At 40.7% G+C, this 12,678-nt stretch overlaps 1 protein-coding gene across 3 annotated transcripts in view; it reads left to right on the forward strand.

Annotated features, from left to right (window-relative positions):
* The window catches only part of PICALM (phosphatidylinositol binding clathrin assembly protein), a 63,500-nt gene that overhangs the window by 44,296 nt on the left and 6,526 nt on the right, over positions 1-12,678 (forward strand). For 2 of the 3 annotated variants that reach the window (XM_042862468.1, XM_042862470.1), the window contains exons 13-18: positions 5,571-5,678; positions 6,532-6,663; positions 6,749-6,779; positions 7,746-7,845; positions 9,191-9,214; positions 11,312-11,371. In XM_042862468.1, the coding sequence (XP_042718402.1) occupies positions 5,571-5,678; positions 6,532-6,663; positions 6,749-6,779; positions 7,746-7,845; positions 9,191-9,214; positions 11,312-11,371 (455 nt within the window). The remainder of the gene's footprint in view (positions 1-5,570; positions 5,679-6,531; positions 6,664-6,748; positions 6,780-7,745; positions 7,846-9,190; positions 9,215-11,311; positions 11,372-12,678) is intronic. The other variant, XM_042862469.1, reaches the window with a different exon arrangement.

The raw sequence follows: 12,678 nt of genomic DNA on the forward strand, positions 1-12,678 counted from the left end.
TGCCTGGTAAAGTACTTGTGATGTAGCCAGGCAGTCTGTGGAAGAAACTGAATGTTGCTGAAAAAGGTTTCAGGCTTGCAGAAAATGAAAATACAAATGCATTTAGTCTGTGAAGTATAATGCATTTATGATTTTAAAACTTCACTTTCTTTAGGATTTGCATATGACTGGCAGCTACATGTTATCAAACTGTATAGGATTTATAGCTAAGAATCAGGAGATCAGATTCAGGCAGAGGCAGTCTGAAACTTCTGTCTATGTCTCAGTAGTATTTACTAGTTGTGGATGATCAGTAAACCAACCTGGTTTAAAAGCTAAGTGCCAAGACCATGAGGCACTCAGATCTCTTACAAGCATTACTGACGTTTCTGCATATGGTTTTGTCTAGAACAGTAAGTGTGGTTCTAGGCAGTGTGATAAAATGGGGCTGGAGAATAGGGGAGACCTCATCGCTCTCCACAACTCTCAGAAAGGAGGTGGGCTTGGCCTTTATCTAATGGTAGGGTGAGAGGTAGCTGCCTTGAGTTGTGTGGGGAGGGCTCAGCTTGGATATTAGGAAAAGTTTATTCTCAGAACTGGCTGCTTGAGGTGATGGGTTCACTGCAGGTGTTGAACCGTGCGCGTGTGGCACTGAGGGACGCAGGTCGGTGGGCATGGTGCTGATGGCTCCGCAGTTGGACTGGGTGATCTTAGTGCTCTGTTCCAACATTAATGGTTCTATGAAGCAGAGCAGTTCTCTTCATGGCCAACGACATGTCCACAAGTTTCATAGTAAGGACTTTGCTTCTGTGCCTCGATATATTTCCAGCTCTTGAGAATTTCATGGTGCTGAGAAACACAAAAAGCGTCAAGTTCCAAGATCAGTAGATGGAAAAGAGAAAGTTAGCACTTTGTTCTGGGATTGCAGCTGGTGGTTTTCTTTGCATACTTTTTTAAGGTCATTTGTAGACTGGATTGTAGACCTGCATTGAGAGTCTGGTGTTGTGCTATGGTAGGAGGCAGTCACTGCTTCAGTAAGCTTGTTGCAAGTATTGGGGGATATGACTGAGTAGAGCAAAAACTGCTTGTATTTAAAGATAAGTAGCATACTAATTTTCTGTATTACACTTAATATAGAGGAAGCATGTTGTGTAAAACCAAGGTAGTAATAATTCTTTTTAAGAACAAAAGGGTAGCTAATACACTTTTCCATGGGCAGAGAATGTATGGATAGTTCTGGTCAACTTAAAAATTAAATAGCCAGTTCGTCCCAAATTTAGAGGCTTTGGGATAAAACAATACTACTTGGACTCTTCTAACTCTTCTTACTCTTCTATACCTAGGAAGTAACATACAACTAAACCCATCTCCCTTTTCTTTCTCTTGCTTTCTGGAATTGGACAGATCCTTTTTCCGCTACTGTTGATAATGTTGATGATGCCATTCCAAACCTAAATCCTTTCCTTACAAAAACTAACGATGCTGCTCATCTGTCTGTGTCTTCTGATGTTTCTACTTTCACCAGTAGGACACCCACACATGAAATGTTTGTTGGTAAAGTACCGTTTTAAATTAATTACCTATTTCCGAACATTTTGTTATTTTGGTTTCTAAAACGTATTTGGGGGCTTCTGAGAAACCAAAAAGAGTAGCAGATGTTTTTTGTGGTACGTTAGAATTTGATTTAGTAGTTGTGTCTTAAAAATAGTGTTAATATCCTTCCTTTATATTAACTGTGGTGGTATTCTTGCTGATGATGGAACTCAGTTACAGTTAAAGCACTTGTTTGAGTTTGTTTCAATACAGGCTCTTATGCTTGGGAGTTTTAAGGTAAAATACTGTGTGTGTCTGAGAATTAATTTTCTGTTCCTCAGATTGAAGCGTTCTTTTTGAACGCTGGAGCTCACTGTGATTTTCTATGCAGGGGATTTGTTTTCTGCAATTTTGCTAACATGCAAAACTGATAAAGCCACAGACGCTTTGATGTGTCTTCTGTTCATCTCAGGCAATTAACTAAGAACTCACCACTTAAAAAACATTAAAACTTAGTTTGGAGGTGATTCAACGTGCTGTCATACCAGAAATCCCTGTCACGTGTCTGTTGGTGCAAGTACCTCGGAGTTGGATTGCTTGTCAGTATTTTAGCTTTCTGGGAATAAAAAAAAATCAGTTAATGATGTGTCAGTTCTGTTCTTAGACTGCTTGGTTTGAAGACAGTCTCAGTGCACCAACAAGGCTTTCTTTCTCAGGTTGAACCTCACTAGGACTTATCTCAGAAGAATCCAGACTTTCTTATAAGAAAGATATTTGATAGCTCTGTTTCTTAACAAGGAGAAGACCAGGGATCTCTTTGGAGATGCCACCAGTATTCTGATGAGTTTCCAAGCTTGTCTTGTCTTAGTGGGGAGAGGAGAAGCAAGAGTCTCCAGAGCAGAACTCCTGTTGTGAGACCTCTCTGGAATTCCCACTGATGTTCAGTTGGTTGAGGCAGTAGTTTACAAATACTCCGAGCTGTAACTGTGGTGTAATGACTCGGTTTGTTTCTAATTGCTTTTCCCCCTGCTTCTAAGAAACTGGTATGGCTGCAGGCAAATGCAGAGTGACCGTTTGAAATGAAGCTTGGCAGTGGAGTTACCGTTCAATCAGAGCAGCTTCCTGGCTGTGGTTTGTTCTGCAGCCCTACAGAAAGCTGTGGCAGTGCAGGGCTGTGGTGCACAGCTGGGTGGGTTTGTGGGGCGTTCTTCATTCACAGCCCAGCCCTGACCTGCTGAGGACGGACGGCGTTGTTACACTGCCTTCCCCTTCAGCATCTCACTCTGCGAAGTTCTGTCTATAGGCAGTGTGTGACTTCCTGACATACTGACCTATGAAAGTAGATGCAGCTCTAGCAGTAGCACAAACTAAGTGCTGTGATAATGTGAACACGGATTTAAAATAACTCTTTCTGATTCTTTAGATCATTACAATCCATTCACTGAACTAAATCCCTTTGTGGCAACCAAATATGAATCCACTGTTGGGCTGTATCGTTATTCTTCAGGTATAAGAAAAATGCCTTCAAGTTTTTACACTTTTTTTTTCCAAAGGGTGTAAAACATGGCATTTACTGGGAAAAAAAAGAAAGAAAAAAATGTTTATCCTAACTTAGCTGTAATGTTGAAAGTGTTTTTTTCCCTTTAGAGTTATAGATGATACAAACTCGTTTCTTGTATGTCTTACCTGTATTAATTTTGTTCTGTTGTTTCTATGTTGTTAGAGTATATGTGGATTTATAGACTGACCTGAAATTAAATATTTGAATAGCAAATAGAGTGTATCTTGGTTCTCTTTCTGTAACTCTCCCTCTTCTCCTTTCCTGGCTTTCTCTCTTTTGTGTGACATGCCTTATCAGACTCTTTTTGTGGTCCTCAAGCTTTCCCTAGTGCTTCTCATTTCCGCAGTGAGCCTTCTTCTGTAGCTGGTCTCTTTGGAGGTAGGTAACAGGATGGAGCCTCACCTCAAACACTCAAGTTTGAATGTGTCGTGTGCCTGGAATTATTAGGTCTGTTATTGGCTACAGAAGTGCCTTACTACATTGGCTCAACTTTGATTTCTGTAGCAGTGCTTATGCTAGATGTGCTGTCACAGGTAGCTCATCTTTTTCTGGTTTGTGCTTAAACAAGGCTTTAGTCTGAGAAATGAGTATCTCCCCATTTCAGGATTCCTTCTGTACGTGTTGCTGCATTAATCACCTTCACTGCTTGTGAGACAGGGGTTGGGATGTTCTGAGGACAGAGGTTCACAACAGAACACGCAGATGGTATCCTCTGCATTACATGTGTCTAATTTGTGCAGCGAGGTGATGTCTGCACAGTAACTTGTATTGCTGCTGTTTCTGTGGCGCCTTGCCAGCAGTTGGGTGGGCTGCTGGCTGTGACAGATGATAGCCTAAACCAGGAGGAGGAGGGGATGTTAACGCTGCTATGCGAGACTTAGCAACAGCTTCAATTTGTGTTTTGTGGAAAAGCTAATTGTTAAACACTATGAAGTGATGTTTTATTTAAAAACACTAAAAACAACCGGCTGGAATCATACCAGGAGAACGATTTGATCTTTTCACTGAGCCCAACTCACAAAGTACCAAGCAATGTTTTGTCTTCTGGTTTGTCTCACTTCCTATTGCTCGAAACACCTGAGAATATGAGAGTGGGAACGTTATCTCACTTGTGCCACTGAAGCCCATGTTTTAAAGAACAACGAGTTACAATGTCAGACTTGTTGGTATGGGCACGATTTGCAGGACATCCTATCAAAAGAATTCTGATATGCAGTTCAGAGTCTCTGAAATGGCCTGCTACAACCTGCTGCTGTACTTGTCACAAAGATACTCATTTTGTTTTGTTGTTTATTCACTTCCCTAACTTTTCCCACATTACTGCTTCCCTCATGTCCTTGTATGCTGTTCCAAGTTCTTATTTGATTTGTGCTTAATGGAAAAAATGTATTTTCTTGGTGGATGCTTTTGACTTGAAAGTTTTGTCTTCCTTTAAGACCAATAGGAAAGGTGACCCAAATCAGCTCTGTGAAGTTTGAGTACAAGGATTGCGCCATCAATCATTAAGTGTTAGGTGAAGTCTCACTTATTTTAGGAGAACATGAAGACTGAAATGAGCTGTGTCAGCATGCTGAAAGTGATCTAACTATTGGGCAGCTCACTGAGGGGTTTTATTATTGAAGTGTGCAACCCTTTCTTCTGTTTTTACATATCATTAGAATTTGTTCAAAACCAGAAGCTAATTTGCAACACTTCAAGCATTCTTTTTTTTTTTCTTACATAGGAATAATTTCTATAATTGCATGACTTGAGATGTAGATGCATACATCTGCACAGACTTGTGTGTGGTGCTCTGTATGTAACACCAGAAGACATGAGCTTTCATATCTGAGCCATCAACTTTATTTAGTATTGCTTAAAACTGTGCTCTGCAATGCAGTAAGTTCTCAGTGTGGAGAGGAAAAAAAACATCTGGAGAACACTTAACAAAGATCATATTTGCTTTATAGGTGCACAGCAGGAAACAAGTGAAATAATTTGTGCTCAAAAACTACTGTTAAAATTTTAGTATTAGGGATGTGTTATTGAAAGCATGACAGTCAGGTGTGTTGGGGTAGTGTGGATCGTGCTCTAGTTGTATCTGAGAGCAGCTCAGTAGTGGAGAGGTGGAGGCAAGTAATTTTGAAACAGATTCTGCATCTAACCAGCTGCATTTCCTGCAAAAACACAATGATTTTTCCTTAAATAATTGTAAGCAGTTAGTTAAAGACAGGGATGGTACGAATAGTGCCAGAGATTTAGCAGTGGGGGAGGATCTTCCATAGTCTGCTGGCATTCTTTTGAGACAGAAGCTTTTTTCTTGGGAGGAGTTCAAGTTCCAGCTCTTTTCCTATGAAAATTCTCCATGTTGGAGTGTAATGTGATCACTTGAGGTCTTCCTAATCATTCTTTATCACTGAAATAATCTGTGTGTTTGTTGTCTTTTCCATAAAGAAGGCAAATTAATGAGGAAAACTTCACACAAGTATTCAACTGCTTTATTTTTTTTTCCATGCAGGGTTCACTCCGTCGCCTGTTTCTCAACCACAGCCATCAGCTGGCCTTAATGTTGACTTTGAGTCTGTGTTTGGAAACAAGTCTTCTAATGTTGTCCTAGATTCTGGTGGTAAGACTTCTACCAAAATAGGTGACACGTCCTCGTAATCTGTATTTAATCATATGACAGTGTTCCAGTTGACAAAAGAAAGCAGGCTTTAAAGGATCAATAACAGCATTCTTCTAGCTTTTTCTTACTGTGTAAGGAAAGGCTACTTCATTATTTCTGTATGTATCCTGAAGAAACATTTAATTCCTTAAATCTTTTCTGCATTGAAACTTCACACTGTGAACAGCATTATTTAAGTGTTGTCAACTGTGTACTGCAGCAATAAGTGGAGTTAAAGTTGCTTCTTAATTTTATTCAGCGGTGCAAAACATTATCAACACACTCAGTTGCCTGTGCATTGCTTTTTGATGCAGAGATTCACTTCAGGAAATGATCATATAAGGGTGAACCATCAAAAATACGGTATTAATTTGGATTGTAATCAGACTGAGAACCCTTCTATTCTTCTGAGAATTTGGGAAGTAAATATTCCGGCCTTCTGACATTTAACTCTTCCAATATTGGATTGGCTTTGGCCAAACCAGTGAAGTGCTAAAAGCAAACACTTTTTGATACAACTGAAATCGTTTAGATACATTTAATTTTGTTTTTTTTTTTTTCATGTTTTGTGGTGGTTGTGAATCTGTTTTATATAAAATAGGTGTCACATGGGTTAAATCAGTAGAACAAAGCCTCCTTTTTCTGTAGTCTCTCTTTTATCCAAAGGCATAGTGCTTTTATCTTGTGTTCGTTGTAGTGCTGCTACTAGGTTAAGCTGTTTCACCCTTTGTGTTGAGCTAGCTGTCTGCTGAACTGAATATCACAAAGTTCATGGGAAGCCTATGATTCAAATCAGTTTGTTTATCATTTCAAGGCTTTGATGAATTAGGTGGTCTACTAAAACCAACAGTGGCCTCCCAGAACCAGAGTCTTCCAGTTGCCAAAGTACCACCTAACAAATTAGTGTCAGATGATCTGGATTCATCTTTAGCCAATCTCGTAGGCAGTAAGTATTGAACAACTTACATAAATACTTATTTAATTCTTAAGTGAATAAAATCTCAGTAGTGTCTTTTTCTACTTTGTGACAGATTTGGGCATTGGAAATGGAACTACTAAAAAGTGAGTATGCCTAATCATAAGTGGAGCTTTTCCTCTTGGTAGTAAAATCTTACGAAAGCACAGGTTCCAACTTGCCCAGAGCGTCATCTGCCCTTCAGAGCATGTTTGGGGTGGTGCTTTGATTCTGATTCTCATCACATGGGATGTAACAAATTAAGAGATGCTTGAAAGGCTATAGGTTGAGGAGTAACAGCAGTGGCAAGATGCCATCCTTTGTCTGAGTTCTTTCAGGTTGTCTGTATTTTTGGGAAATGAGTTCAGATTATTTCTTTAGGTTGTAGTGATCATATCACGCATTCTAAATACTTCTTGTGATCCTAGTGCATGCAGAACTACAGTATGTGAGACCACAAACCTCAGGCTTCTGCTTGACCTTTAGAGAAGTGAATTTTGAAGCAGGGCCTGTTCTAGAAAAGCAGGCATCTGTTCTAGCAGTGAAGTTGAGAATGTGATCAGCAAATTTCATGCTCACTGGGGCGGCCTATTGCCAACTCTGCAGTCACTCTAGCAGAAGTCTAGTGTGTAGTTGTTCATCACTAAACTATTTTGACTTCAGTAAAGTAAGCTAGGCTAAGCCATACCAGGGAATCTGAGCTTGAATCAAGCTAAGGTGGCTTTCCCTGGACATAGAATCATAGAATGGCCTGGGTTGAAAAGGACCACAGTGATCATCCAGTTCCAACCCCCCTGCTGTGTGCAGGGTCACCAAGCACCAGGCCAGGCTGCCCAGAGCCACATCCAGCCTGGCCTTGAATGCCTCCAGGGATGGGGCATCCACAGCCTCCTTGGGCAACCTGTTCCAGTGTGTCACCACCCTCTGGGTGTTACCTTACCCTCAGACCTTTCTTCAACTCACTTGCTGAATGAGCGTTGCTAAATGAAAGTTTCAAAGAGGAAACATTGTTCACATTTTGTAAAAGCAAATCGATTATTTTTCTAACAATTCTTTTACAAATGTATTTGAAGTGATGTAAATTGGACTCAACCAAGTGAAAAGAAACTAACAGGTGGTTCCAACTGGCAACCCAAGATTGCACCTACAACTGCATGGAACGCTCCGACGCTGGTAAGCAAACAGTCATTTTAAAATAGTGAGTGCAAACTGACAAATTTGGAAGTGACAGCTGCAGGAAAGAGACAGTAGAAAATTGAAATAGGGATCAGTTTGAGACGTGTGCTGCTTGGATTTGTTTTTCTCAGCTGTGCAGTTCTAGTAAATTAGTTTGCTGTGAGATATGCAAGTTTAACATAAACTTTGGTGTTCCTTGAGCAGTGTGTCATGGCAGGATAGCTGGCTTCATGTTTCAGTGAATTAACATGAAGCCATGCACTGATGTGTTGGGGATACTTGGTAGTCTAGTTAAGAACAAGTCTGACAACTGTGTTCTTCAGGTGTGTTGATGTGCCAAGTGTGTTTACTATTACAACACTTAGCCTGCTCTGGGGGTGAGAATGGGCTGAGATTAATCTTCAGGTACTTCTCATTTGTGGTGCCCACTGTAGCATGTAGTATTGGCTAGAATTTTGGGTAGCATGTCAGGTGAGGGTTCTTAACTAATGTGTCCAAAATAATAGAAGATATATATGGGTAATTCTTGTGTGGTAATGGACCACTTTTGCATGTGGATCCTGCTCACCCTTTCACCAGTGACTTGGAGAACTGTACACTGCCAGAGCAGGTAACAAAAAGTCCCAGAGGATTTATTGCATCTGACTCCAACTGGGGGAGGTTGAATCCACAGTGCAATAACCAAACATTATGGGTTAGGAAAGAGAGTGTCTCTGGATCCACCACTTCACCCCAGTGGTGACCAGTGTTACCAGCTCAGTCACAGAGAGAAATGTTTGTGGGCCTTACTGCAAGGTGTGTAGGTATTGAAGAAAGTGATTTCTCACTTCCTTTAGTGATTGATGGTTTGAGTTTATCTGTGTGCTTTAATCTGTTGAATAACTCATGTCTTGTATATGCATCTTCTTGTGATAAGTCATTATATTTAACAACTTTTATTCTTAGTTGCTGAGACACTTTTCTTCCTGTGAAACTGTTCTGTGAACATAAAAACCCAGAAACAAATAATCTAGAAGAAAATTTGCCTTCCTGTGCTGGTCTATTTATTGTGGAGTTACTGCTGCTTGCTAAATAAATATGCTTTTGAAAAGAAGACTTCCTTGTCTTTGGAAAAAGGCATATACCAAATAAATGGACTATGCAGAGCAATTAAGAACATGCTAAGGGCAGTATCACGGATGTACGCTGTCTCAGTAAATGACTTGAATTACAAGAATGCGTTGGGGTGGACATGTAATGTATCTGTGAACTAAAATGCTATCTGTGTATATTCCATTGTGTAAGTATTTGCTTCTAATCCAGTGTTATTGCATTATGTAATTGTTCTCCCTGGGAAATACAGAATGGCATGCATTTTCCACAATACGTAAGTGAAACAACCCACAGCCTTTTTGCAATCAACTGGCATGCTGATATTAACCACTGCTGTTGCAGAATCTCATAACCTTCTTGCTATTTACACATTTCTCATTTTAAAATCTTTGGTGTGCCAAAAATTGAGCTTTTCCTAGCATACACAAACTTCATAGGTGTTCTGCAGGCTCTTGATTCGAATGATGGCATGGGAAATACCAAGATTATTTTTCCTTGCTTTAAACTGTACCGTTTGCTGCCAGAGAGCTGGGGTGTGTGTCTGTGCTGCCTTCAATGCACTTGGTGAATTTTGAATGAAGATAAGATGTTTGTGTTTGAATAATTGCATGAAACCTCACGGGCTTCTGTTACACTTGGCACTTTATCCACATTTGTGGTAGATCTTGAGTGTTTTTCAGAGGGGAGAGACCAATATGTAATTAATGCTCACGTTAAGAAGGAAGAGCCGTGCTGACAGTTCAATGGGCAAGCAATATCCAATGCTTGCTGTCTGAGCAGCGCAGAATCTTTCATTTCAAAGAGTTGATGCAAGCAGTGGTATTGGTCTTTCCCTGAGTTCTGTTTTTGTTGCAGGTGTCAGGTTCATTACTGGAGCAGTCAAAAAGAATCTATGTAGCCAATATGTTTAAGTAACATTGAAAGAACAGCCAGAGTACACTGAGAAAAGAAGAATGCCCTTCAGAGCAGCCGTTCTGGCCGTGTGGATATATGCAGTCTACATATTCCTGACAGGGAAACGTGTCCTGATGGCAATTGAAATGCCCATGGCACTGGCTACCATGTATGAAAAAGGCAGCTGATACCTTTGAACTCAGCTCAGAATCAGCACTGCTGATGTCCTGTGCTTCACGTTACAATTCGTCTGTTCAAATTCATTTAATTTATTTTAATTGTGAGCGTGTCACCGCTTCCCTTTTTTCTGTGTTAATAACCTCCTGTGCATGCTGGGAGGTGTACATTGTCTGCCTTGTTCTGAGTACTAATCCCCATGGCAATGAAAAATCAGACTTTTCCCTAAGAGAAAAGGAGATGGTATGGAAAAGGCAGCAAGTTAGCTGAATGCTAATAAACACAATTTATAGCATGGAAGAAACTGTTTTTGTCCTTAGGGAATTGATACTCATTTCAAAAGTGGCTGATGAAGCTGTGAAACAAAGACAGTGGTTTTGTGTAATGAAGAAGTGTCTTCCATTGTACTTTAGACTGCCTAAGAGTTCTCAGCTGTTTTTTTTATGTGTATGGTGCCAGGCTGTTTATACAAATGCAGCTCAGTCCTAGGTTTCCTCTGACAGCGTTCTGCCTCTAACTTCATAGGAGTTACTTTGGGGTGAGGATAGTGTAAATGTGCCTGTAAGGTGCTAGGGGGATTCCTAACCTGTTCAAATTGAGTGCACTGAGCGGATGAGGGAGAGACAGCGTGAGTTACAGTCCATGTGTTGTAAGTAGATGTAAATTGTTTTGAGGGCTCTGTCTGCCTTTGCATTAGTAAATGATCCTACTGTAAGTTCAGAATTATCTTATCTAGGCTTAATTTGAGACTGAACAAGAGATGAGAAAAGTTGAGTTTCTATTCCAATTAACAGATGTTAGAGTTGTGCTTATACTGAAGCATGGTAGGGAGATCCCCATAGCATGTAGATCTGACTAAAGAGAGGAGGATTCCTATAATGTCTACAAAACCAATGGTAATTTGGCCTTTCAGTCTTCAAAAATTCTCTTTTAAGACTCTTGTGTACCACAGCTTCTCATTTTGAAATACGCTTAATGGAATTCTAAGAAATCTGCTTAATGAATATTCCTTCTACAATCTCTCTGTATCATGTAATGTTCTTTAAACAGAAAGTCAAGAGGATGCCAGTATTCAAACAGGTTAAAACCAGATATGTGATTATAAATTCATCATGATGATCTAGAAGCTTAGAAGCCTAGATATTTCATCTCAAACAATTTGGGTCCATTTTAACACAAAGGCTGCAATTTCTAATAAGTTCACACACATCTTTGCTATCTTCATAATAAGCAAAGTGCAGCAGCTTTACCTGTATGCAGCCAATCCCTGCTCTCAGCTCACCTCTGTTCTTCCTGCTAGGCACCGCCTGTGATGGCGTATCCTGCCACAACGCCGACAGGGATGATGGGCTATGGGATGGTGAGTAGCACTTCTGTAACTCCACATTCAGGTGCTGTGTATGGTTTGATCACTCACTGGGTAATAGTGATTTTCTTTTTTCTGAACTACTTCACCAAAGACTGAATTTTACCTCCTGGTGAAGCCACACCTTGTGTTCAGTTCTGGGCCTCTCACTGCAAGAAAGACATTGAGGCCCTGTAGGGTGTGCAGAGAAGGGCGATGGAGCTGTGAGGGGTCTGGAGCACAAGTCTTATGGGGGAATGGCTGGGGGAACTGGGGCTGTTCCTCTGGAGAAGAGGAAGCTCTCAGGAGGACTTATTGCTCTGTACAGCTCCCTGAAAGGAGGCTGGGTTGAGGTGGGGTTGGCCTCTGCTCCCAGGTAACAGTGGTAGGATGGAAGGAATGGCCTTCAGTCACGTGTAGTGGTGTTGCTTGAGAACTGCATCTCTTGCTGGCACACCAGTTGCAGAAGTTCTTTGATACAGAGCTGGCCTTGGTGCTTGTTGCTCTGAACGATGGTTCAAAGTTTTGTTCTTGGCTCAAACCTGAAAATATTTCTGAAATGTGTTTTAACTGCCTCTGTTCTTCATGAGTACAGTTGTATAGCACAGCTTTGAGTGAATGAAATGGAATTTTCCTGAAACACCTTGATCTTTATAATAAAAATTGGTTTAATGGTGTAATCAAATTAGATTCATAACGTGTATTTAATAAACGAACAACAAAAATGGCACATCTTGTTCTGTGCACACTCATTTGTGCTTAAAGTACCTGGATGCCGATTGGAATCTGATCGATGTAACTTAACACTGTGATACTGGCAGCGGCTTCCTGGTGACTTTGATTCAGCACTTAGGGAAGGTAGCATCTTCAGAAAGCAATCTTGTGTAAAGCAGCATTGATTGTGGTGTTGAAAGGCTGATAGGAAATGTAAACTAGAATTAATAGTAGCTGTGGTTCTGTTGCTATGGGTTGCTGTTACTTGTTGGACGTGCAGCGTGAGCAGATGGATGAGGTGGGTCATCAGGGCGATGTTTGGCTTTATAACATCCTGGAAGTCCTGGCTTTATAGCATCCTGGCTGTTTCATACTTTCCTAGGATCCCTAGCAGTAAGTGTTGACCTGTAGCTCTTAATGTGGCCATTTCTAAGCAGAGATCTAGGAGCCCTTTTTTGTCAGTGAGGGGATCCTTGACTGGCAGTTCTGTTGGTACAGCTGCTGACCTCAGCATTCCCTGGCTACTTTTTTCCTGTGTCTTCATTGCACCAGCAATTACTCTGAATCTTTGTTAGGGTATTTTTCAGAGGGTCAGTTTTTCCTGAACG

This window comes from Lagopus leucura, unplaced genomic scaffold (assembly GCF_019238085.1).
Source record: "Lagopus leucura isolate 7727_CA_CO unplaced genomic scaffold, USGS_WTPT01 Super-Scaffold_702, whole genome shotgun sequence".
Classification (NCBI taxonomy): Eukaryota; Metazoa; Chordata; class Aves; order Galliformes; family Phasianidae; genus Lagopus; species Lagopus leucura.